Here is a 26,615-nt window from a genome sequence, read left to right as displayed (position 1 = left end):
ACTATTCTCATTACAAGCCTGCATCGGGGCTATTACCCCTGTTTTACACAAGAGGAAACTGAGGTCCAGATGGAGGCAAAAGTCAAAATCAGAGAGTGGACCAGGGATGGTTATGAGAGAGGAAGGGCCAGGGACTGAATTATGCAGACATCAGTCTCCAACCTCCAGATCCCTGGGCTCCAGCTGGTACTTTGGGGCGTACACAGTATTTGGTCACAAAGCACAACAGAAGGTGTCTACTGGGTTTGGAATGGGGGGGGGGGGCGGCGTCAGGCTGCTGTGTGACTATAGACACTTGACTATGATAAAGAGGTGGAAGGTATGAGGACATCAGAGTTCCGGATACCCTACCAATTTTAAAGACCTTCATAAACAAGAAAAACTATAGAAATGCCATATATGTATTCCATAGAGATAGTTTTTCTTCTTTCTTAAACAACAACACTACATGTAGTTTTTAAGATAGGAAAAAAACAAAAACAAACGTGAACTCTCAAAAGCAGAAACTCACATCTTAAGGGTTACATAGGAAAGAGAAATGAACTTCGGCTGAAACTGGAAGCAGGCAATTCCGCCCTGGTCACATGCATTGTCAGAGGCGCAGCTTTATAAATTGTTCGAAACTGAGCACGCCCATTTCCAAGAAACCCAACATCACTGCAGAACTCTTTTTTGAACTGAAATTAAGCTCTTGGATAACTGCATTAGTCAGACCCACTCTCACACTGCAATGCCTTGAAAGGAATGGCCAATTTGAATTTTTAAGCACTGGAAATTTCTGTATTTTACAAAGTTGGTAGATAGAAGAAAGACATTTTCGTTTGTTCTTGAGAGCAGATATGACATATGGAATAAATGGAAAATATAGAAAGCTATTTGGGAAACAAAATTTACCCATTTTAAGTTTCCATACTCATAAACAAAAGCAGTTGGAAAGAACTCATGTAAAAATTCCCCTTAACCAGAGAAAAAGTGTGTGTTTGTTTATATATCTAGTTTTTAGTGTCTATATTACAACTTAAGCTCTTATGATTATTTTTAAAATGAAAGCTGCATCATCTGTAGTCATAAATGCACAGCCTATGAATTGAAAAGAGGCATATATCACACTTTTAAGCATAAGCAGAGTGACTAAGTGACCAAGACACACTTTAGGCACTACTGTGGCTTGTCTGGGCATTTGGCACTATTGCAAGGAGCATGATTTACTAAGTGCCAATTTTATTATGACTGCTCCCTAACCTAACCTCTGCCTCCCTTGCACATCACACCTCTATACATATCCACCTGTTTTGGGTGAAACAGTGCCTAGAAGACATTTATTCTCATCAGATATAATTATTTGAAGATACAATTCAGAAAGAAATATCTAGTATAATTTAGTTACAATTTCAGGTGCCGGCTATGAAGCAAAAAATAAAATTAACCTATGTACAGGTTGAAACTGCCCCTAGTTTTGAAAAGAGGTTAATCAAAACCTTTTGATTGCAAAGGGGAGGGGGAGAAGAAAAAGAAGGAAGGGAGAGAGGAGGGGAGAGGGAAGACTCACACACTAAAACATGCTTTAGTTTCTGCCAAAGTCTTACAAAAAACTAACACAAACCTTATCGTTAACTACTGACAGTGGCATGTGCTTTTAATTATATTCTGAGTGTGCAAGCAAGGCAAAATTATATCATGATTCTCATTTACATTTATCATTCCCTCACTTTGGGAATACATAATCACATGAAGACATCTGTGGGTGATTATATATGAAGATGGGCCTTTCAAGATCTAGTTTAAGAGTTCTAGTGTCTTTCTCTTCATACCGATCATGAGGCAATTCACTAGAACTGTTTCAGTGATCAGGGAAACGTGTGGGGAAGTCCAGAGGTGATCTCCCCGACATGTGTGAAATTTTTATAATAATTTCCCTGATCCCCCACCTTCCTTCTGACAGTCAAGTTCAAAGAACATTTCCTCTCCCCTGTTTGTGTGTAAGAATCACTTTGTACTTGGCAACACGTTTCTTTGTAAGGATTCTCTATTTTTTCCTGAGTTAAAGGTGATACCAAATTATCACTACAATATCTTGACTCTTCTGATCCTCAATCAGAATTTCCCTTCCCCAGTTGAAAGTGACATTTTCTAGTACAAAAATTTCCAAACAAAATGGGGTTAGACTAGAATAAATATGAGTCACAGCTGAACATGAACTGAAACAGAAAATGTGCTGGTAAAATCCCTCCCTTAAAAAACTTTATCTCACAACCCCGGATGTTTAAAAATGATAAACATGGTGACCTATGCCACAACAGCCTGGCTGTCAGTTGCTGTTTGTTTTTGCTACGAACTAGTTCAGCATGCTCGGCTCGTTAGGCACCAAGGATGCTTGTACACCAACTACACCACTCAGGAGGCAGGACCACAGAACACTGCTAGGAAGACAGAGCTCTGAATGACGTTGAACAGCGGAGCAGGGCGTTTCACCTTTGCATCTCATGTAAATGAGCTGTACTGGTCAGTAAAGATGAGGCAGGACTAATGAGAATGTGGTGGTTGGCAAAAAAAAAATCCACCAAAACCATAATTGGATGTAACTGGAATTAATTTGAACTCTACCACACTCACTTTTACTTTTAACAAGATATATTTAAATGAAGTATTTGCTCAATATAGTATAATGAAGCTTTATAAAGAAAGTTTCAAACTGAGGCCCTCTCTAAAGTCTTACACATTCTTTTCTGTTCAAATGGCCAGCAAGTTAAGATATAACAGGTTAAATAAGCCTGTCAAATGAGAGATACAGGGAGTGCATACAGCCTGGAACAGGGCACAGTTATAACATCCACTAAGTGAGACGACACTCTCCTAACCTCCCAACACGTAAAGGGGCAAGAATTCGCTCAACTTGGCTATAGTTTCAGGAACATCTGTGAAACATTTCCCCATGATCTCAGTAATTTTTATACTTCTGATCTACAACAGATATTCTACCATTTGTTCCCCCTGTCAAAAAAGAAAAGTTAGGCCAGAGAAGCCATAGGAGATTTTAATGCAAATACTTAAGCCAATGAAAGCAAAGTTGATCATTCACTTTTACTTGGACTTTTTGCAGATAAGACACACATCTCAAACAAACTTCAGAATCCTTTCCTAAACTCTTTTCCTTTTAATATTCTGTTATTGCAAAGGCTCCAGTGAGTCCCTGTGCAGTGGTATCTTGGCAAAAAAACTTTCCTTAGGTTGAGTTAAGGCCTGGTTTTCCAAAGCTAATTAAAACCATACCACATAGTCTTGTTAGCATGTTGCTAGAAAATGCCTGTATGTGATGTTAAGCTTTCATTCTCTTCAAGAGACAATTCAATCTCTCATCTTTTATTTAAATTCTAGTCACTCATAACACAAAACCAGCCTAGTTTAGAGAAAGAAGGCCCAGCCGGGTCGCTGCCCACGGTGCTGCTGCAGCACCGCTGTCACCACCCACCGTCCTCCCCCACCCTTTCCACTAGAAGGGACAGGACAGAAGAGGTGCCGCATCTTCCTTCCCCTTGCTGTGTCTTCCAGGTCAGAAACCTGCCCTTTCCCCAAATCCAAAATGATTTCAGTGCTTTGGGAGAAAAAGCTAAAAAATGGATTCACCAAAAAAGGTAAGAAATCCAAAGGCAGAGGTCCTCTGCGCTGAAGGAGGGTTTATCTGTGGTACTATGCTTCTCCCTTCCAGGTTTCCTCTTGCACAAGTCAAACTCAGGAACAACAGATTTGAGGGAAGCCCTGGCCAGTGTGGCTCAGCGGTTGGAGCGTCGGCCTGCGGACCAGAGAGTCCCGGGTTCGGTTCCCACTAAGGGCACGTACCAAAAAAATAAATAAATAAGTGAATAAATTAATTAATTAAAAAAAAAAGATTTGAGGGAAGAAGGTAGAGCTAGACAGAACAGCAAGACAAAACAAAAATTGTTTTTAAAGAAGGAAAGTGACGGGTCTTTATATAGGTCAAAGATGGCTTTCTCATAGTCACGGAGGAAGCCTCACTACCTAGATCAGGCCAATGTTCACAGGGTGCTTGCAGCTCAAGAGAAGGCCAGAAGCAAAGAAACTGGAGCCTATCACCTGGGAGAAAGACTTTCAGAACCTCCTCTGTCAAAATGAAATCAATTTTCAACGAAGGTTTCACAGGAAAATGTCAAATGAAAAGTGTAATTTCTCAATTTAACCACCTCAACCACAGCTGACCTTCATCCAATACTGAGATATCTAGAGTTGCAGTCCAAGACTATTTTATCTTTAAAAAATAGATGGGCAATCATTCTTAACATGTTTGTGTAAACAACTGTAAGTCTAATTTCAGAATCATTAAAAAAAAAAAATTCTAAGCAAGTACCTTTAAAGGACCCCTTCCCTCAAAGATGAGAGCTTCATTTAATCAAATTATTTCATCAGTATCACTCTGGAATTTCAGTTCAATGACAATTTTTTGAGCACCAAATATGTGCCAACTACATTCTTTGGCAATGTGAAGAACACAAAAGATAAAACAAGCCTCTGTCCTAAAACCAGTTATCATGAAAGTGGGGAGTAGGGTAGGTGGAGAGGGAAGATGGTTCTACCTTCGACACAGGGAGATATGGGAAACGCCATGCAAAAGTCCAAAGTCCTGCAGGGGTCAAAGTGACACTGAGGAAAGAGAAAGCATCTTCTGATGGGGGAGGGGGCGAGGAGAAGGCTCTGACCTGGCATCTTAAAGGAAAGTAACATCTGAGGGGCATCAGAAAGGAAAGGCAGGATATCAACAGGCAAATATGAGGTGTGTTCACGGAACCATTCATTCTGGATAGTGCAGTGATTCCTAGACTTTAAAATTGTGTGAATTAGTAAAATTTCCAGAAATAAACAACCAACCCCCCCCCCAAAAAAAAGGTGGTTGTGGTAAAGAGAATAAAATAACTTAAAAGGAATATACTAAACTAGGAACAGTGTATTCCATTAAATTTGCTTGGGGAGAAAACTGGGTTAGAAATAGCCTTTTCTCCCTCGGAGAAACAAAATAGCAAGAATTCTATGGCTTTTTTTTTTTTAATTCCATACATACAGGTTTAATCACTGCAAGAGAAAAATAAAGCAAAAACAAAATCCAAACACACACTGTGTATACATGGTGTCCCATTTGCATTGCACGTAGGAGGGGGTCCAGCAGCACCTGGGCCCCCGGTAAACCAAGGGTGAACTCCCCCTGCAGAGGGTTTTGGCACCCATGTCTCTGCTCCGGCCTATGCGGTGTTAGAATGGAGTCAGGTAAAGAATTCCAGGAAGATCTTCCTTGTGTAGATAAATACCATCATTTTCAGGTGGGTAGTGTCTCTTGTCTACTGGGAAATCATTTTCAAGCTTGGGCATAAAAAACCTTATACAATTTGCATAAACAGTTTAGAGTAAACAAGATTATTTGGAATAAATGCAAGGAACTTATTTCGATGGTGGCAGATTCAACTGCTACTGACGTCAGGATTTGCTGTACCAGATGCTGGAAGGCACAGAACTACCCCCTGAAGTTCAGTTTTTGCATTTCGTTTTCTTGTGATTCCCTTGTTCAACCAAGCACCAGAGGGGTTTCTAAACGCTTGAGCACTTAGGATATGACCTGCTCTAGAAATCGGTTTCAGCGTTTGAAAAGTAAAAACCTGTTAAGTGGGGAATAAAAAGGGAAGATTTTTGACAAAGTGCAATTCTAAATATACGTTTAAATAAACAAAGAGAAAAGGTGAAATAGTGCTGTTTTGTTCTAATGCTGCAGCCTCCGTACCACGTTGCACAAGTGATGTTTGCCCAGCTGAGACGGGGTGGCCATGGTCAGGCGGTCAGGCGGTGCGGACAATCTTCTGTCACCTCCCGGCAGGTGATGCCCCTTGGCAGTGTTGGGGATACCTTCTGATGGTTATGGGATGGGGGGGGGGCATAAGGCGGCAGTGTCAATTCAGGCACGTGCTCTCCTCGCTCTTCCCGCAGCAGCACAGGAGACCTGGGTCCTTGTCACTGAAAAAATAGTCTCTGGAGAAAACCCCTTCCTGTCCTCATGCAGCCCAGGAGTGGAGGAGCTTGTGATGACTTTGCAGGCGGGGTGGCCACCACCCCAGCTCCCTTAGCAGGTCCTCAGATGGTGTCTCGTGTTAGTGGGTCTTTTAAAAATTAGTCATTAAAAAATGTGTTGATTTTTTTCCTGAATATCAGGTCTTCTTATTGGTTTTAAATAGCTTATAACAAAAGCGTAAATATTAGAATGTTCCAGCAAGCAGAGGCGAGCCGCAGCCACTGAGCTGGCCTTGAGTCCAGCTGCAGGTGGGGACCCAACTTGCCCACTTGAACTTGGCCGGTAGGAAATTTTGCAGTGGATTCCAAAAGAATGTGGTTCCAAATACTGGTTGGTTGTAGGCACAGTAAGACGTTGTGCTATATGGACTGGAGGAGGGCAGGTCCCAGCCACGCAGGGCCCCCAGAGGTGTGGCAACCGCCTGTATGGCAACTTTTAAAAATTTTGCAAATGATAGTGAGATAAATAATGACTGTCTATTGTCAGCATCACTTTGTAAGAAGCATTCTAATTCCAAAAAATGTAGGAAGCATATCATCTCAGAAACTTAAAAATAGCATTCCTTCTCACGAAAGGTCAGATAGTAACCTTCCACGGGTCAGGGACACCTTGGCCACAGCCTGCCCGGCACACCTGTTCCGGAGTCCCTGGGTTAGTCTAGGCATGCTAGGGAGTTTGGAATGGTAGACCGAGGAAGACAGTCAATTAAACAGTGAAAATAAGACTTTTCAGGGGCGAGGTAAGGAACGAATATGATTTATCATCAGAGCTGTGCTCTACAACTAATTTGATCAAAGTGTGTAGAACGGAACGGGGAAGTGAGAGGTGTGCTGCCCGAGTCTGCAAGTGCTCAGGCCACCAAGGAGGATACTGCAGACCAGGGCAGAGGAGCTGAGGTGGTAGAAGAACGGAAAGGACTTGGCAACAAATTATGTGTAGGATTTAGGAGGAGAGGGCACAGTAAGAATGACTTCCAGGTTTTGAACCTAGATACATTTTTTAAAAATAGTGGTAATGTTAACAAATATATGAAAATCCATGAAAGGGTACTAGAAAGAGGAGGAAATGCATTCATTTTGGGGCAGGCATACAGGGCAGGAGTTTGGGAAAGGCTGGCGATATAATGAGACAACACTGGAAAGTCGTATGTGGAAGGCGTGGAGAGGGTCAAGCTTACTACCTTCACCTCTTGGGGATTTCTGAGCCCTTCGTGCAATCAGCCACTCTCCCAGGTGCTAGGGATACAGTGGAGGCCAGATCTGGTGCCTGCTCTCATGGAGCTGTGACCTGGCAGAAGAGACAGACAGTAATGCAGTGAATCACACAGATGGGTGTGGATTACAAACGGTATTAAAGTGTCTACATGTCCAAAAGAGAAAAGAGGAAAAAACAGGACCAGATACTTGGAAAATGACTTCAGTTAAAAGACACAATGAGACCACTAAGGGAAACAAAAGGCACAGTTAGAAGAGTAGGAAGCAAATCAGAGCAGACAATTCCTGGAAGCTGGTGCAGGAATGAGTTTCAAGGAGCAGGTAATAAGCAGTGACAAGTGCTGCGGAGAGGCCAGGGGCCTGTCCAGTCTGGAGGACAGGGTGACCTGGGCACAGCATTGAAGCAGGCAGTGCAGGATAATAGAAAAGTGCAGGTGACAAGACTTCTCTTTCAAGAAATTAAACAAAGGAAAGGAGATGGGGAGATGAGTGACTTGAGGAAGCAGCGAATTTAAGGGCTCTCCTTATTCGAATGGGGACAATTTCAACAGGACTGAAAGCATAGCAGAAAGGGCCAGTGGAAAGAGAAAGAGAAGAGAGAGATGGAAGACAGGAGGGGGCTGCTGCCAGAGCTGGGTCCCAGGACAGTGGGAAGGTATTACATCAAGAACATATCAACAGGTCAGCACTGGCTCCTTGGGAAGGAGAAATGAGGGAAGCTGAAAATACCCAGAAATTAGAGATAGTAAGAAAGTTGAAGAAGCGCTTGTTAGGGGGTCATGCAGTCTTCTCTGGAAGATAGATGCAGAGGGGAGCCACGTGCCGTGATTTGAGTGAGACCTAAACAGCTGGACTTGAGGAAGAGTAATAGCCGTCAAGTGTGCATTCATCCAACAAACTATGACTGAGGGCTTTCCATGCCCCAGAAACTGGGCATTTATGCCTAGGCATAAATAGGCATCTGTTATTATAAATACTCTGGGTAAAAGAGAAACAGGTTGACTTTATCACTCTCACATCTAGAAAAAGATCATAAGCAATAACAGGTGATAATTACATACACATCCTTACGTATGTGCTAATGGGTGAGATATCACTATTGCAGGAGCCCCAAATCCATCCTCAGAAGAAACATATATAGTGTTAGTTCCTTTATTCCACAAAGAGATAGTGTGCCTGAGCATCAGACAAATGAGCTCTGAAGAAGCAAGTCGTGGCTCCTGTTCTCCAGAAGTCAGATGTGAGGTCCTGAAGGCTTCTGCTCCAGCCACCATTTGGGCACACTGCACTGCTTGGAGCGTCCACTGAACCCCACCATCACGACCTTTATGCCTCATTAGCAAGGCTCTGGTCATCTGAATGTTTTTGTTTTTTCTAATCCTCACCTGAGGATATTTTTCTATTTGTCTTCAGATAGAATGAGAGGGAGAGAAAGAAACATCGATGTGAGAGGGATACATCAACTGGCTGCCTCCCGCATGACCCCGACCAGGGCCAGGGACGAACTGCAACCGAGGTACATGCCCTTGACCAGAATCAAACCTGCGACTCATTGGTCCACGGGCCGATGCTCTAACTGCTGAGCCAAACTGGTCAGGGCTCATCTGAACATTTTTTTTTTTTATCCTCATCCGAGGACATTTTTCCATTTTTTGTACAGAGTGGGAGGGAGAGAGAGGAAGAGAGAGAGAGGGAAACATCGATGTGAAAAGGACACAGCCGCCACCCGCACGACCAACCAGGGCCAGGGACAAACTGCAACCGAGGTACGTGCCCTTAGCGGGAACCGAACCCGGGTCTCTCCGGATCGCAGGTGGACGCTCTAACCGCTGAGCCAAACCGGCCAGGGCTCATCTGAACATTTTTAACATGTTTTTCCGGATGCAACATTTTAGGGAATGAACCGGACCAAGGAGTTCCATGGCATGGTTTTCAGTGCCATTCAGCCTCAAAATGAACTCTCTTAAAACTGTTGCAGCTTTTTAAATTATAAATCAAATGTGTCACTTCCCTGCATATGTCCTTTCAACTACAGGCAGAATAAAATCTATCTTCTTTACACTGAACTTTGAGGCCCTTCATGATCTCATCCCTGTCATCTCTTTTTCTATTCTTGTATATGTTATTGTTTTTTAATGTTTAAAAACACGTTTAAACTAATGAAAAGCATCTCAACTCACCTTCCTGGTCCAAAGCAAGTACTGTATAAAACCAAACCCAATTTCAGATTTATGCCTACCATGTACATGTAATCACCATCATATACTAAGAGCACAATAAGGAAAAGTGTTGGCGGGGGTCGTGTTTTATGCTCACACAGACACATTTCTTTCTTTCTTTTGTGGAGACAGTTTAATAACTAAAGAGAAATTAATAGCATGTGTCAATATTATAAAAATATGATTAATGACTTTTTGAAATTAAAAGTATCATCATCTTGATTATTAGGTAAAGAAAAGCCTATTAACTAACTTTCAGGGTGGGTAATTTACTCCACTAAAATAGGCTAAAGTATTTCAAGATTTAATGTATTGTTCAAATTCATGTATGCAAACAAACTCATTAAGATTCAGGAGACTTCACTCAGAAACTCACTGCACTTAAAATTCAGGGCCCTAACAGAGGACATGGAGCTAGAATATTTTCATTGAAACGTTTGTCCTTTCTAGACAAGGCATTGTACACTATTTTGTTTTTGTTTTTGTTTTCATCCAAAGGCGGAATTCAAAATGCCCTGAGAATTTGCAGCAGCTGAAAGGCTGGGAAGAACTTGCTCCTTCCAGTACACCCCCAGCCTGAGGTCAAGGGCTGCTCTTGGACACCTCCCTCTGCCAGGGGAGGCCAGGGACAATCACCTTCGCTCCGGGAACAAGTTCGAAGACAAATATTCTATTCTAGCTTTGTAAAACGCACATGATCCTAAACTTTAAGAACTAATTTTCTAGGAAACTGAAGCACACCCCCATTATGTAACCAAAATGTTTTTGTTTGCATTTTTTATAAAACTCGTTCTAACAAATTACCTGGAAAAAAAAACAAAACCCTTCACAATTTAGAGCCTGACTGTGTGCTAGGCCCTCCGCTAAATGCTTCATTATACTTCATTAAATTGCCACACAACAGTCCCCTGCAGAGAGAGGGGCCTGGGGCAAGGAGGTTTAAGAACTGGTGACATCACCCAGCTGGTAAGGAGTGATGCAGCCGTTCACCTTGCAGCACGTCGCCCTTAAAGATAACTCATCTTCTTTGTGTTCAAAATATTTCTGAGTCACCTGGGACAGAAAGGCATTGGGGAACCAAACTGCCAGGGTTCAAATCTTAGTTGGTTCCACCACTTACTAGCTGTGTGACCTTGAGAAGTTATTCAACCATTCTGTGCCTCAAGTATAATCAAGATGATGATACTTTTAATTTCAAAAAGTCATTAATCATATTTTTATAATATTGACACATACTATTAATTTCTTTTTAGTTATTTTTTTTTTATCCTCACACGAGGATATTTTTGCATTTTTTGTACAGATAGAGTGGGAGGGAGAGAGAGGAAGGGAGAGAGAGAGAGAGAGACATCGATGTGAAGGGACACATCGAGTGGCTGCCACCCGCACGACCGACCAGGGCCGGGGACAAACTGCAACCGAAGTACGTGCCCTTAGCGGGAACCGAACCCGGGTCTCTTCGGACCGCAGGTCGACGCTCTAACCGCTGAGCCAAACTGGCCAGGGCTCTTTTTAGTTATTAAACTTCATTTAGAAAATGGAAACAACAACCGAATGCACCTAAGAGGTTGTTGTGAGAATTAAACCAGACAATCCATAAAAAAATGTTAATTCCTGTAAAATGCCCAAAACTGTACCTGGTATACAGTAAGCATTCAATACTGTTAGCTCTTATCATTAAAGGCAAGTGCTATAACAATGAAGCCCCAGGTACCCTCAGTGAACTGGGGCTGAGTTCACTCACACCCGTTCACATACACACCTTTTTTTGTGTGTTTCCCATTGTGCCAAAGATAGTATACATACAGTAACTTGTTTCATTTTCAAAAATAAAATGAAACAAAAATCCTGCAAAGGAATTACTATCCTTCCTTTGTCAATATGGAAAACTGGTTAAATAATCTGCCTAAGGCTCTCAAATAAGTGCAGAATGAGGATTCAAATTTTTGAGACTGTCTCAAAAGCCCAAGCTCTTTTATCTATACTACAATGTTATTTTGAGTTCTTATTTCTACTTTTTCCATTTTGTCAGGGTGTCCACAGGCTCTCATTTAGGAGCAAAGTTTTGGAAGGGACTTTTGTGCGTACCTAGTACAATGTTCCCTTTTTGCTTATGAAGAAATGGAAGCCCAGGAAGTGTACTATTGACTTGCCCTGTCATATAACAAATGCCATCGCTAGGTACCACACCGCTATTGTTTCCTCTTGGATGTTGGTGGCCTGCCTCTAGGAGGCCCTAGCCTTGCTCCTGATCTTTCAGGGGCTCAGAGAAACCAATGCCCCCTAGACAAATCAAGAATGCAGTGGCTAAGTGAGGACCCAGGGGCTCCCCTCTCCAGCAAGTTCATGAATTTTAGCAGATGGACTTTATTACATCAAATTTAGCTGCTTGGGCCCTGGCCGGTTTGGCTCAGCGGTTAGAGCGTCGGCCTGCGGTCCAGAGAGACCCGGGTTTGGTTCCCGCTAAGGGCATGTACCTCGGTTGCAGTTTGTCCTCGGCCCTAGTTGGGTCGTGCGGGTGGCAGCCACTCGATGTGTCTCTTTCATGTCGATGTTTCTCTCTCTGTCTCTCTCTCCCTCTCACTCTAACTGAACAAAACAAAACAAAACAAAACAAAACAAAAATTTAGCTGCTTGGGCCTTTCGAGCTCACTGCACCATTCTGGAGACTCAGGGTTAGCAAACAAATCAGGTATTGGTCTAGTCTACAATGCACTGTGATTCTGAGGAAAACTCTGCCAACCGGGGCTTTCCAAACAACACCCAGGGCAGAGACCATTTCATCCTGAAAATAGGAAAGGACAGGCTAACATGACGTTTAAACTTAATTTGTCTAAGGAAGGAGGCTCACAATTATAGTAGCTGTTCCTAGCAATGCTATAGTCTAAGGCCAACAAATACAAGCTTAACAAACGAATGGCCCCATGTGGAGAGGCAATGCTGAGATTTCCGATATAATTAGTTTCCTTTACGCAAATGCGTTGGATTCATAATTAGATGCTATCCTCTCCTGCCCACATTCTGCTGTGCACATATTTGACTGCTTCCTAAGGGACTGGGTAAGAGGCCAGGACAATCCCCAACCACAAGTCCACTGACCTCCCAGGGCCAACAGGCAATGTGATGCATGTTTGCAATAGTTGTTCCTGGGGCCTGTCCAAGAAGAGGTTGATTTCATCTTTCCACTCAACACACTTCTCAAGGGTTTGCTGGCCAGTGTACACAGTTCTCACAGACCACTGGAAGTGACCGCTACTGCAGGCTAAGTGCCAATGCAGAATCCCACGGAAAACACCAGGGCCCATCCTGAGAGGAGCAGTCTGTCGTGGACATTCTGTGGTCCAGAACTGAAGTGGGAGGCTCCAGTCATGGCTCCTCTACCTATTTACTTGATTGATCACATCGATGACCCTCTCAGAACCTTAGCTTCCTTGTCTAGAACATGGAGATAATAATCTCTGTCCATGAATAGGATTAGTGAATGATGTAAATGAAAGTACTTTGTAAATAGTAAAGGTCCCAGTGAAGGTGAGGGGCAACTGATATCGTCTGCTAATCTCCAAACTGGTCTCTGTGTGTAAACTCCCCAGCGACTGAGCTCTCAGCATAAAAATCCAATCTCTGAACAGGTTTTAAATCCCTTCACGGTCTGCCCTCTATTACCCTTCAACTTTACCTCGTTGCAAGCCCCACTTCACTGCAGGTTTTAGCCAAACAGGATTTCTCCAAGTTCCTCCAGGGCTGTGCTGTCTGGCAACTGCAGGGGGAGGCCTCCCCGCTCGGGCTTTCCCATTTTAGCCACCCAACTCCTTGGAGTTCTGATTTTAGATTAGATGTCATTTCCTCCTAGAAGTTTTCCTCTATCTCTCCTCTGTATTTTCATAACATTTTCTATTTATCCACTTGTGACCATTTTCATCTTTGTATTCGAACTGCCTGGATACTTGTTACTCTTTTCCCTTTCAAAACGTTGCCTAAATAATGCTGTTCACTGAATGAGTGAATTTAGTGAACCTACTAACAAATCACTGATGCTCTCCCCTGCCACCCCCAGCCTCTCCTTTTTACTAATGAAAACAACAAAGGCCAACAAAAGAAAAAAACAAAGGCCAAGAGAAGATTCAAGACTTGACCAAAGCAAATGGTTAATCAAGGACAGGTGTACATCTCTTAGTTCAATCCCTGACTTCTCTCCCACAAAATGTTGACTATTTTATGCTATATCAGCAATGTCTCTTCATAGCAAGAGAGCTGATGGCGGATGAGGTATAAGAGACTTCAATTCAGAAAACCAATGCTCAAGGTCAGGCTCTGTGTGACCTTGAGTAATCTCCATACTCTGAACCTCAGGCCCCTCGCCCCTCACCTGTCAATTGGAAATTTAGCCTCAGCATACCTAAGCAGTAAAAGGCTTTCTATTATTTTAGATTATTTTTCACCTACTTCACCATATTGTATATGAAGAAAATGAGATAATTTAAAAATACTTTATATATCTCCTTTGAAGAAATATTTTATTTTTCCAACATTCAAGTTGCTATTTTTTCTGGTGACATTTAACTTCTATTATTGAAACTAAGGCATCGTTAAGGACAGGATCTGAAAACATTTCACAGCTTCTTTAGTGCTGAGGCAGGACAGTAAGAAGCTGGGAAAATTCCTTGGCAAGTGGAATGGGGAAACTGAGACAGAGAGCTGAACAAACTGCCCAAGCAATTTACAAGCAGATACAGAAAGGTCACCTCCCTAGAGATAACATCTAGGCCTCAGCTGTATTTCAGCTCCAGGTCCAAAAATGCCGCAAAACCAGGTGGGCAATGCTAGGACCAGCTGCAATAACTAATGATGACCCCCTGCCCTGGGGCCGACCCATCAGTAAAGACTACTGAAAGGGCACAACTGGAAAACTGATTAATAGTCGTCTGACACTCTCCCCTGGGACCTCCCCTAAGATTCCTGCCTGCAAGAGAGAGAAAAACCCTTAAGACAGAGGATCCAGCATGTGTTCTCCCTCTGGGAAGCATGCCTGCACTTTTCCCTTCTCCCTCTTCTTCCCCTACAGGTGTCATCTCCTAAATTCTAAGGGTCCCCATGAGACTGGCAACTGGGGCAGTGGCAGCTTGTCCTGGGCTAACCCCCCGCCCCTGTCTCCAAGGCCCTCTTTTCTCTGACTTCCCAGTAAGCCAAAGCAGCCTAGCCTAGGCTCTCCTGTTGCTTCTTCTACGCTAAGCCCTTCCTTGTTTCACTATCACCAGCTTTAATAAACATACCTTCATTGTCACCTGGACTTGGTTGTGAAATCTTCCCTGCATCAAGTCAAGAACTCAGACACTACCTACCAGCTGGCCCTAGACAGACCCACTCAGGGCCAGGTCCGTCTCTGGTAACAGTACTACAAAAAGTTTAACTGACAAGATCAACACAGGCTGGGCTTGAATGAACTTATGCTACTACTTTGTCCTCTGTCTTCATGTCATCAAAACACTAGTGTCCACCTGCATAAAGAACCAGTTCTTGCCCACAATCATTAACAGAAGAACAAAAAATGCAAACCCTTTTTTCTTTACAGACACTACTTGATTTCATAGATTCATTGAATGATGCAGGCAGAAGAAACTCTGAAGCCTACACTTGCCTGCATGATGAGAAAACAGGCCTAGTCTAACGTCCTTGGGAGGGGCTTGAGCCATGATGGACTGGAAACATGCACCACTTGTTTCTCTGAGTACTATACACTCTATTTTGCAATAATAAAGAGATCAGCCCTGGCCAGTTTGGCTCAGCGGTTAGAGCATCGACCTGCGGTCCCGAGAGGCCCGGGTTCGGTTCCCGCTAAGGGCGCGTACCTCGGTTGCAGTTTGTCCCCGGCCCAGGTTGGTCGTGCGGGTGGCAGCTGCTCGATGTGTCCCTTTCACATCGATGTCTCTCTCTCTCTCTCTCTGTTCCTGTCTCTCCCTCCCACTCTACCAGAACAAAAAAGGAAAAATGTCCTCGGGTGAGGATAAAAAAAAAATAATAATAATAATAAAGAGATCATTTGAATTTAAAAATGTGGTAGATCATATAATGAGATCACAACATAAATTTAAAATGTAATGGTGTTCATCAAAGTTGAAGATGGAAGGCTATGATAGAGACACACCTCTGATTATATTATATACAAGTTTTAAATTTTAATTATAATGGGATTTTGTGAAAGTGGAAAAAATTAGTTCGATTGTCCCATGCATTTTTCATGCTTCTAGAATAGCTGGAAATCTTAAAAAGAATAGTAAGTAGAGAAAATAGGAAATGCACTCACTCGAATTATTTTATATGTGGATGGCACCCTTATGTACGTCACTGTTCATTATTGGTGGTCACTGAGACAACTACCATTTTTTAAAATATGTTTTATTGATTGATTGATTGATTGATTATTTATTTTTTAGAGAGAGAGGAAAGGAGAGGGAGAGAGAGAAACATGGATTGGCTTCCTCTTTCATGCCCCCTACTGGTGGGGTTGAGCCTGCAAACTGGTTATGTACCCTGACCAGGAATTGAACCAGTGACCTCTTGGTCTATGGGTCAACACTCAACCAACTGAGCCACACCAGCTGGGCACAAGTACCATTTTTGAATTTTCTAGTTCTAAACAATATAAGCAAGCAATGCAGTCAGAGATCACTATTAATTCTCAAACTATTTTAGGCAGAAGTTTCTAAACCCAATAGTTTACTCCAACTTCTAACAAAAAGCAAAAGCAAGACACTGAACAAACAGCTAAAGAAATTGACAAGGGAGGAGTGTAGAATGTTGTTTTCATTATTCGCTTTCCAATCCAAGCCCCTCTCCCCAAATCCTGGTATGGGCGAGGTGTTAATGGAGAGAGCGAAATAAGAAAGCAGTCTGGGTCATTTCAAAAATGGAAGTTAACTCTCAATACAAGATTTCAGTCATGATTGGGTTACAGCCAAAGTCTCTAACTCCCTCCTCCTCGATATATGCCAACGTCTCCAACTCCGTCCTCCCTTGATACATGAGAAGAATTCTGAGAAACAAGATGCTCCAGAACACTACCCCAAGTGTCCAGGTTGAATCACCCTGGGAGTGGAGACCCCCCCCCCCACCCTTGGTCTCCTTGCAGTTATACCTACTCAAGTAGCCAAATCACATTGTCTTCTCCCTCTACGGGCTGCCAGCCCCTCACCCATACACCCCCTATATAACCCTGCCTGTTAAGAGATACCAGCGCCGACCCTGCCTTAGGAATCAGCCCGGCAGGTAAACTCCCCAGTAAAGTTCTCTTGCCTGAACCCAGGTGTATTTCTTTTTTGGCCAACCTTTCAAGTCAGAGATCTTAAGAAGAAAAAACATGTTAAATATTCTTTATTAAAAACCATAAACAGTGATCCCATCCAAATTCATAAGCAACTAACATGTTACAGTAAGGTTAGTTACTGACATCTCACAACACAAACTCTTTTTTGCGATGGATTTTGTGTATTTTTGTTGTTAAACAAAAATTTCAATTTCCACAGCTGAACATCTTTGTAAAAAGAAGGGTTTACTGGGCCATTGTGAGCAAGAAAAAGAAAAGGCCCGGGTCCTGGGCATGAAGTGTACACCAGCAGCAGAACCAGGTGGAAAGACAACATGTCCGCCACCCAGGAGTGGCCAGCCTTTTCACACGAAGTAGGGGAAGAAAGAGGTAAGTAGTTTTGAAAGAGTTTACACTGGCTGTAGATAAGTAGATAAAGAGGGTGGAAGAAGGTGAAGCGGGGCTAGTTCTGGGATAGGTGCAGAGTCCGTAAGGAAGAAGTGTTTGCTCCTCTGGATTGGTTATGGGTGATGGGCAACAGTCTGAAAAGTTCGTGTGTAAACAAGATGCTGGCTCCAGTGGTTTGAGGGCAGCCACCTGGAAGTTAATTCAAAGTTCCAACATGCACTCGGGAGTGAGCAGTCTTGTTAGCTGGCCCCCAGCTACAAGGGCCTCACTGCTCTGTTCTCTCACTCTACGGCCCTCTGTAATTTAATTAAGAGGAGCTCAGAAATTTTCTTGTCAGTGTGTATGATCTTAGAATATTTTGCAATACCTATTCTAGATAAACAAATATTGCATAGGGTCCTAAGAAACAAACTCTTAAAGTTCAGCTTTTAAATAGGTCACTGATATTTCATGTTAAAACCTGATCACATATTTTAGAGATTGTTGTACCACTTTATACATCAGGAAAATATCCATGAGTTGTTAAAATAATGATTTCCAGTTCTCTGCCAAAACAGGCGAAATAACAATGTGATGTGGGGGAAGCCACTTCAGTCCCAGCTCTGCTAACAGAAAGTGGTGTAACACTGCACACTGCTTAACTGCCTTGTGGTTGGTTTGCATCATGATGAGGTGAGAATTCATCCTGACACAGCTTTTGCAAAGTGGTCTGAAATCCTACAATGCTGTCACGGGATGGCAAGGAGCACCGTCTCTCAGTCTATCTTAGTGATGGCAAGCCTAAATTTGATGCAGAGCCTTAGCATTTTCTCCTGGGAGCCAAGAATTAAAATTCATGTCCAGCAACAGATAAATACTAAAGCACCTGATTAAAATGATGCTGAATGCTACAGGTAGGACGGCAAGAAAATATTTCATCACAGCCAAGTAACATAACAGGGCTGCTGCAGAAAATGTTTCTACCACTGTATGTGGCTTCCCAAAGGAAGTCTTGAGTAACCAAGTAACACAAAATAAAACAAAAAGTAGGCTTCTTTCTTCAGCAGACAATCAAGTCATCCACTTCCTTGAAGGTTCTTATTAAATCAAGTCAAAATCAGAAAAGTCCAAAAAACACAAACTTTGGGACTTTCCTATGTTCAGTAGAAAAAGGAGAAAAGGACACATCTCCATACACAACATTACCAATAATCATTCACCAATAATATATATATATATGTGTGTGTATATATATATATATATATACATATATATATATATATATATATTTTTTTTTAATCCCCACCCAAGCATGTGTACTGATTTTTTTTAGAGAGAGAGAAAGGAAAGGAGAGAGAATCATTGACTGAGAGAGTAACATAGATCAATTGCCTCCCATATGCTCCCCAACCAGGTATCAAACCTGTAACCCAGGTATGTGCCCTTACCGGGAATCAAACCCACAACCTTTTGGTGCCCGGGACGATGCTCCAACCAACTGAGCCACCCAGCCAGGGGCACCAATAACATTTTAATACTGAAATGTAGACATAATGCACTGGATAGCTACCTATTCACTTTAGAAAATTGGCGGCATATGTGTATGACCTTGCCACCCACTCTCTCCCTCCATCTCCATGGCAGACATCAGGAATCCATGACAGCCCTCCAGCCTGCTGAGCTCTGATAGGACCTCAGGATTCTACACAACACAGCATTCCAGGTGGCCCCTACCAATTGGGTATTGACATTCATGCTAAAGCCTGCTTCAGCCCAGCTTTGCATATTCCTTAACATACTGTGCCAAAATAGTGAAATGGATCTTCAAAGGGAGCCACTTTCTGACAGGTTGAAGATACAGTAAAACCTTCATTTAAACTATAAAATGGTAATGTTTTTCCTTGTACTAAGAGCAGAGAACATAATTACAAACATTAGTTTTACTCCAGACACTATGCTATTCCAGTGAGATATACAAGTAGTTCTATATAATAAAGGTTTATATTCATCCACGTAAAAATAGAATTTGGCTTTATTCAACAGAAACACCGAATTCCAATCCACGCACTACCCTGTCACTCAAAGGAGTGCTGGGCAGAACACAGACACAAGCATAGCTCCATCTGCTAATTAAAACTGGGCACAAAACTGTTAACAGGCATCTGTTGCATTGTTTGAATCTAACGGGCAGAGACAAAGCTGAAATGGCTCTTCAAAAGCAAACCCAGTGATTTCACTCATTTTCTCTTTGGTACTGATGTTAGTGGGGGGTTGGAAGCATGGTGTTAAGCAGCTTATTATGGAGTCTGAAAGATAAGTAAAATATCTTGTATATTTTAAAACATTTCTTTAAAACTGATCATAGAAAGATATACAACATTTTATACTAGCGCAAATACCATTCTTGTGTAAAGAATTCATATTAAGCACTTTTAATCTTATCTCAGATATCATCTAATCATCTATAATACTATGAGAGACATTAAGTAAAACGCAAGCAATCTTTACAACTTATATAGTACTTTCACAATTCACCCGTCCAGTCATTCATTTATCCAGTTGAGTAGTCATTTAATACAGGCCTTGGATATTTGAAAAGTGAGTAAGACGTGATTCCTGCCCTAGGGAATTCACAGCAACTCTGAAAAATTGATACCATATTATTACATTCCATTATAGATGAAGAAATTAAGGCCCGAGAAGGGCAACTGACTCACTAAAGGTCAGAAAACTAGGAAAGGCAGATGCCAGGACATGAACCCAGATCTGACTCCAGGCCCATTGCTCTTCTTATTTATTTATTTATCCTCACCTGAGGACATTTTTCGATATTTTGCTCAGATAGAGTGGGAGGGAGGGAGAGGAAGAGAGAGAGAGAAACATCGATGTAAAAGGGACACATCGAGTGGTTGCCACCCACACGACCAACCAGGGTCAAGGACAAACTGCAACCGAGGTACGTGCCCTTAGTGGGAACCGAACCCAGGTCTCTCCGGACCGCAGGCCACCGCTCTAACTGCTGAGCCAAACCGGCCACGGCCCCATTGCTCTTCTTAATGCACCACACTGTCTTCCTAACACCAAACATGAACGAGTCCACTTCTTCGGCTACCTACATGTCAGAAGCTCCACACTGTGCTTCACAATATTATTGCTAACAATCTAAATCTACTTCCCTAACCCCCTCCAAAGTTCTTCTCATCCTGCTATGAAAAACTCTTTCCTGTAAAATTCTTCTAAGTAGCAATTCTAACACACGCAAAAGAGCTGGTCCCCGGGACAGTTCTGTGTGCAGGCAGTCAGACCCAAACTAGTTCTGGGGAATCTGTTAATCTTCCACTCCTGATTCCATGGTTCTTTTCAGATTCAGTTATCAGATTCAATTAAAAAACCAACTGTTAATTTTTTCCTTGTCTTCAAAGATTAGACTTATTTCCCTCTAAGACAACATGCAAACCTACTTCCCTCCAGCTTTTCTCAGTGGATCCAAACAGTCTTGTGCTGTTGCCAAGAGAATCTCCTCCCTGATCTGCTGCCATGCAGAACAGCTGGCCAAACTCTTTACTAAAGTACACTTATGCTTATGACATATCAATATCTGTATCCAAGACTCAGTTTCCCCACTCTCCTCTTTAATTGTTGGGTGGCTTTTTTTTTTTAATTTGCACGAACTAAGGAGATAAATTTAACCCTTTATCACCAAGTATTAAATTCTACTTTTTAAAAGTGCTATTTCAAAGCTATCACTTAGATAGGAAGTCTACTGACAGCTTTAAAAGAACATATGACATTAAAATAAGGCTTTATGTACAAAATGTTCAATTTGAAGTTGAATGTTCCGTACATATTTTTGTTTGCAAGGATGAAGTGAATGAAAACAACTATGAAAATTAAAATCAACTTGCTCTACATATCTGGATTACGCTCAGCCAAATGCTGATATCATCTTGGATAAAAATGTAAACATGACAAAGTTTGTTTTTCAGTCAATAAGTCTTGATAAAAGCTTTGAATTGCTACCAATGAAAAACAGTTTTTAATTTTAAGTTGGGGGTCGGTCGGCAAACTTTTTCTATAAAGAAAGAGTAAATATTTTTAAGCTCTGTAGGACACATATGGTCTCTGTTGCATATTCTTCTTTGTTTTGTTTGATTTTTTAATAACCCTTAAAAAATGTAAAAACCATTCTTAGCTTGTGGACTGCAAAATACAGGCTGCAGGCTACATTTGGCCTGTTGGCAACAGTTTGTCAACCCCTGATTTTGAGGAAACTGAATCTAAAAGAAAAAAATGCAATGTTTCAGAATAAAATATCTAAAAGTGCTCTGGCGAGACTAGGCTGCAACAATTACCAGCAAACCACTATTAATATGATTTCATTAGTTATTTTGCACATGGAAGGAATTTTAATGACAGGGTGCCCTTTGATCTCCTAATATGACATTACAGAGAGGGCAAAGGACAGCTGTAGTATGCTGAGCTCTCCCTGCATCAACTCCTATAGCACTCCGAGCCATTGTAGGAGCATTTACTATTCCCCTGAACAGATTTGGCTAATCAAAGTGGGAACATTTAACTTTCTCCACGTAAATACATATGTGCAAAATCTAATTCCTTCCTAGAAAAGATGGTGTGACGATTTTTTTTTTTTTTTTTTATCCTCACCTGAGGATATTTTTCCATTTTTTGTACAGATAGAGTGGGAGGGAGAGAGAGGAAGGGAGAGAGAGAGAGAAACATTGACGTGAAGGGACACATCGAGTGGCTGCCACCCGCACGACCAACCAGGGCCGGGGACAAACTGCAACCGAAGTACGTGCCCTTAGCGGGAACCGAACCCGGGTGTCTCCGGACCGCAGGCCGATGCTCTAACCACTGAGCCAAACTGGCCAGGGCTTTTTTTTTTAATCTTCACCAGAGGATATCTTTCTATTTGTCTTCAGATAGAGTGGGAGGGAGGGAGAGACAGAGAGAGAGAGAGGGAGAAACATCCATGCAAAAGACACTGGTTGCCTCCTGCACGACCCCGACCAGGGCTGGAGATGAACCATAGCCAAGGTACATGCCCTTGACCGGAATCGAACCCATGACTCATTGGTCCTCAGGCCAACAGTCTAACCACTGAGTCAAACCCGCCAGGGCAATGGTGACAAATTTATGGAGATTGGTTATACTGATCAGAAACAGCAGCTTGATTGTGAAAAGTGACACAAACTTGGACCTGGAGTTCACTGGAGGCTCTGCTACAACCACCTGTGTGATCTTGACAATGTCACTTAGTTTTCTTATTTATAAAATTGGGACAGGGGCATAAAATAGATAATCTCTAAGACTCTTTCTGCTGTCAAACTATGACTATACTAAAATGAAACCACTCAGGAAATAACCTAACAGGAAGATGGGGGAAGGGCTGGGGAAAGACAGCAAAAGGAAGAAGCTTAGATTGTCTTGTTAGAGAACAGGATCTGATTTTCTTTTTCTTCTATCAGCACCTTATTCCGTACAGGCCACTCCAAGATGTCAATGTGCCCTCGTATCAATATTAAAATGCATCCATATCCCATAGGAAATATAATAGATAGCTAACAGTATATCACCGTTTCCTAGTTGTCTTAATGTTACATTCTATAGACATTGAATTAAGCATTAATTATGATTATGTAAGAGGTTTCAGGAAGCCAATTAAAAAACTTTTTTCAGTTCTCAAATATTTGAACTGAAAGGCTAGTTGATCCTAGGCACCGGATTTATAATTTCAAATGGATAAAACATCCTTACTCAATAGCTGACAAATATTATCTGACTGATATACTGGAAGATTCCCAATAAGTCAGTTGAAAGAAAATGTACCCTCCACCACCCACAGAGCAAAAAGGAAATGAGAGGAGCCAGGATATCCGAGAAGACAGCAGAACCTTAGAGAAGTAATAAAAAAGTATCTGTGAGACAAATGCATCTGTAACAAAAATGACTAATTGTCTCCTTCCTTTCGTGATGGCAGAAACCCTATTAAAAGTGTCTAAAGATGGCAAGATGCCCTTCTTAAAACTACTTAAACTTCCACAAAATTAAGTCTTAAAATGTAACCCTCATGAAAAAAAAAAAGGCACAAAGTATACATATCTACCAAAACACACACAGATGCACACAAACCCCAGGCGTTAAGAAATGGACTTTTCCTGTGGCGTAGACCTTATCAAGTTTTGTCAGCAACACTGTGACAGAACCCACTTGTCAAAACCCAGTTAGAATAACCCAGGAACTTACACACCTAGGTACCTCAAGAAGTCATTTTGACTGGGAGGAGATGAACCACCAACGCTCACTTCAACAACTTCCTATCACCTGGGGATGGGATGGGAGTGTTGAGGGAGCAGTGGGATTTTGTTGTTAGAGATGTGGACACTCCAAGCCTACGTTTGTGGTCAATGAAAAGTGTGGGGAAATTGTGACTAGGATGGTATTAACATTCACCTTAGTTTCCTAACTTAATTTCAAATGTGAAGCATTAAGTTCCAGGTATATACACATTCTTCTACTGTTTGAAGGCAGTGTGCTACCACTTCCTATTGGGGCTCTGGGGCTACTTAAGAGGCATGGAAGATTTCCCCCTCCTCCATGACAGCAGACGACACAGCTCATAGACTTTTTTTTTTTTTTTTTTACCATATCCACCCCAAAGTAAATACAAAGACTAAGATTATTCTTTGTAAGGTTCACCCCATTTAACTGTCCACCACCTGTTCTAAACAGTTTCAGAACACTGTTTTTCATGACTTAATAGCTTTAACCCTCCATTGAGTTAAATTTCAATCATTTAAAAAAAAAAAAAATCCACACAAGAAAGATTTGAATCCTTCAGAATGAAAAGTAATTTTTAAAAGCTACTATTGTAGAAAGAAGTAATAAAATGTGGGTCAAAAATTAAGGCCAAAAAAAGGGAAAATTAATAAAACTATTACAAACAAACAAAGGTCATCCACAGAGCTTAATCAAAATAGCATAGGAGAGACTCCCTCACTTTCAAAGCAAGAGAATGCTTCTGGGAGGGTCACACATAGAATGGACAAAAGACTGCCCACTCAACTTGCCTGAAATTGTCCTTTACCAACTGGACTGCAGCGTGCATTCAACAATGTGAAAGGGTTACTCAGGGTTTTGAAATTAGTACCAGCATCAAAATGAACGCCCTTTAGTTGCTGTAACAGCTCCAACCAAATCTCTTAGAAATATACTTGAGACATGACATTTAAAATCTGCTTCCTCAGAAAAGAAAAAGTCCCACTCAAGACTGACTGCCAAGAACTTGCAACTCAAACTTCCCTAAGCCCAGACATCATCATAACACCCAGGAGGTTTCAGACCACTCAATCCATATGAAAGAGGCCAGAACAAAACCAATCCATCACATAGCCTTTCCTAGTACTTAATTTGAAGAGCACTCTATACCCCAAATTCTTTTTTTAAATAATAAATTACCCTTAAAGCATTCGAATAATCAAATACACTTATTACCATAGCACTAGCCCCCAATAATCCCAGAAATTCATTGTGAAATATGCTGTAAGAACCACTTGAAAGACGTTTAAGTGAGTTACTTTTAGCAGCCACAAACATCATTCAGATAACCGAAAGCTAAGATTCTTAAGGTAATTAACTGCAGTTATTTAACAACAGAAATGGTGTTAAGGTAACTTGTATAGGCAGCTTAAAACCAGCTTTGATTTCCTATTCAGTTTATAGTAAGTTAAGAGAACTTGTTACCTGACCACAAAGTTTTCCAGTACAAAAGCTGGAAGGACAGCTCCCGGCCAAGATCAGAAAAAAAGTGAATCAACTGAAAATAATCCAGGGTATATTGCATGTTGTGCTTCATTGAGCAACTAATGAAAACCAAAGCAAAATATTTAGGGACCCAGGCTGACTCCTCAATTGAGAGGTTATTAAACCTTCAAGCCCAAGAATTTAAAAAATTGAGAAATGTTGCTTTTCAGGAGATGGTAGTAAAGGAGTCATATTTTCCTGACCACATCATTCCCCAGTCACCAATTCTCTTAATACTCGTTAACACTCACAGAACAATTTAATGCTCCATGGACATAATCCCATCATTAATCACTTTTTCTTTTTCCTGTACTTGATCCAAAGGAAGGAGAGAAAATGGTCATAGTGCTCCCAGTTACAGAAAAGTCCTGCTTTCCATTTCCTCCTTTTCCCACCTTCTTTTCTCTGTCTTCACTGTTCAGGCTCTCTACTGTGTATCCTGCTTCCTTTCCCCCCTCGTTTGACTTACACCCAGCTCTCCTTTACTTGCTTCTACCAAGTATCCTCAATCTATCTCTGGTCCCCTGCACTCTTCTCCCCCCAGATTTCTTCGGCCCCCTACCACGACATCTCTGCCAGACCCCCTGTGCCCTGGTCCCTCACCTACTGATCACTTACTCCCTTGAACTCCCTTCCCATTGCTGGATTCTCACCATTCTTGCCCCTTATGTCTCCAGTTCCTTCACTTCGCGTCCCATTCCCCCAACGCTTCATTTCCCCCTTCACATTTCCTTCCTTTTTCCTGCCTTCTAATCCATTTCACACCCACTGTCCTTCTCTCCACAAGATTTCTTGTGTTCTCCCCCATACACACACTTTTCCCTCTAAGACCCTTCCCTGCACCCCTCAACCCTCTCATTTCTCCCAACACCTCTAGTCCTTGTTCCTCTGGTTCCCCTTTCTCTGCCTCCAAGTTTCCCTTTCACCTTCCAGCCTCACATCTCCGCCCGCCCCTTTCCTCACTCCTTCACCCTCTCCCACTACCCTCGCCGTCCTGCCGTCCCCGGGGTCCCCTCCCTGGGGCCCCAAGCCCTTCTCCGCTCCCCTCTCCCAAGCCCCCTCGCACCCGCCCCCTATTTCTCCCTCCCGGTTCCTGGCCGCGGCCCCTCCCTCACCGATGGTGGAAATAAAGGTGGTGTTGAAGGCGTCCTCGGAAAAGCGGAAAAGGAGGCAGGTCTTGCCCACCCCCGAGTCGCCGATCAGCAGCAGCTTGAACAGATAATCGTACGTCTTCGCCATCTTCTCGCTCCGGCCCTCTGACCCGGGAGCGAGAGCAGCAGCGGAGCCTGGCGGGGAGGGGGCGGCGGACCAGGGGGCGTGCCCGCCCAGCCGCCGCCGCTCGCCCCGCCCCGCGCCCCGCCCCTTCCCTCGGAGAAGGCCTGCGCGCCCCGCCCCGCATGGCCAATCCACGGGGGTTTTGTCATCACCGCCCCGCGCCCCAGGGCTTCATGGGACTTGTAGTTCCGTCGAGGAACTTCGGGCGTGCCTGGCGCTGGGTGTACGGACTGCCCCAGAGGATAAAAGAAGATCCGCTCAGGGCGGGGTGACCAGGTGGACTAGGTGTTTCCATCCAAGAGAGGAAGGGAGGCCAGGTTTCGAACTCG

At 42.6% G+C, this 26,615-nt stretch overlaps 1 protein-coding gene across 1 annotated transcript in view; it reads right to left on the bottom strand.

The window, feature by feature from the left end:
• Window positions 1–26,331, bottom strand: part of RAB8B (RAB8B, member RAS oncogene family) — a 67,515-nt gene extending 41,184 nt beyond the window's left edge. The window contains exon 1 of the mRNA XM_036241471.1: window positions 26,127–26,331. Within this exon, the coding sequence (XP_036097364.1) occupies window positions 26,127–26,250 (124 nt within the window). The 5' untranslated portion in view covers window positions 26,251–26,331. The remainder of the gene's footprint in view (window positions 1–26,126) is intronic.
• Window positions 26,332–26,615: the final 284 nt, after the last annotated feature.

Source organism: Molossus molossus, unplaced genomic scaffold, assembly GCF_014108415.1.
Source record: "Molossus molossus isolate mMolMol1 unplaced genomic scaffold, mMolMol1.p scaffold_m16_p_1, whole genome shotgun sequence".
Lineage (NCBI taxonomy): Eukaryota > Metazoa > Chordata > Mammalia > Chiroptera > Molossidae > Molossus > Molossus molossus.
The sequence above is the reverse complement of the archived record's forward strand: the minus strand, read 5'-3'. Positions and strand labels throughout refer to the sequence as shown.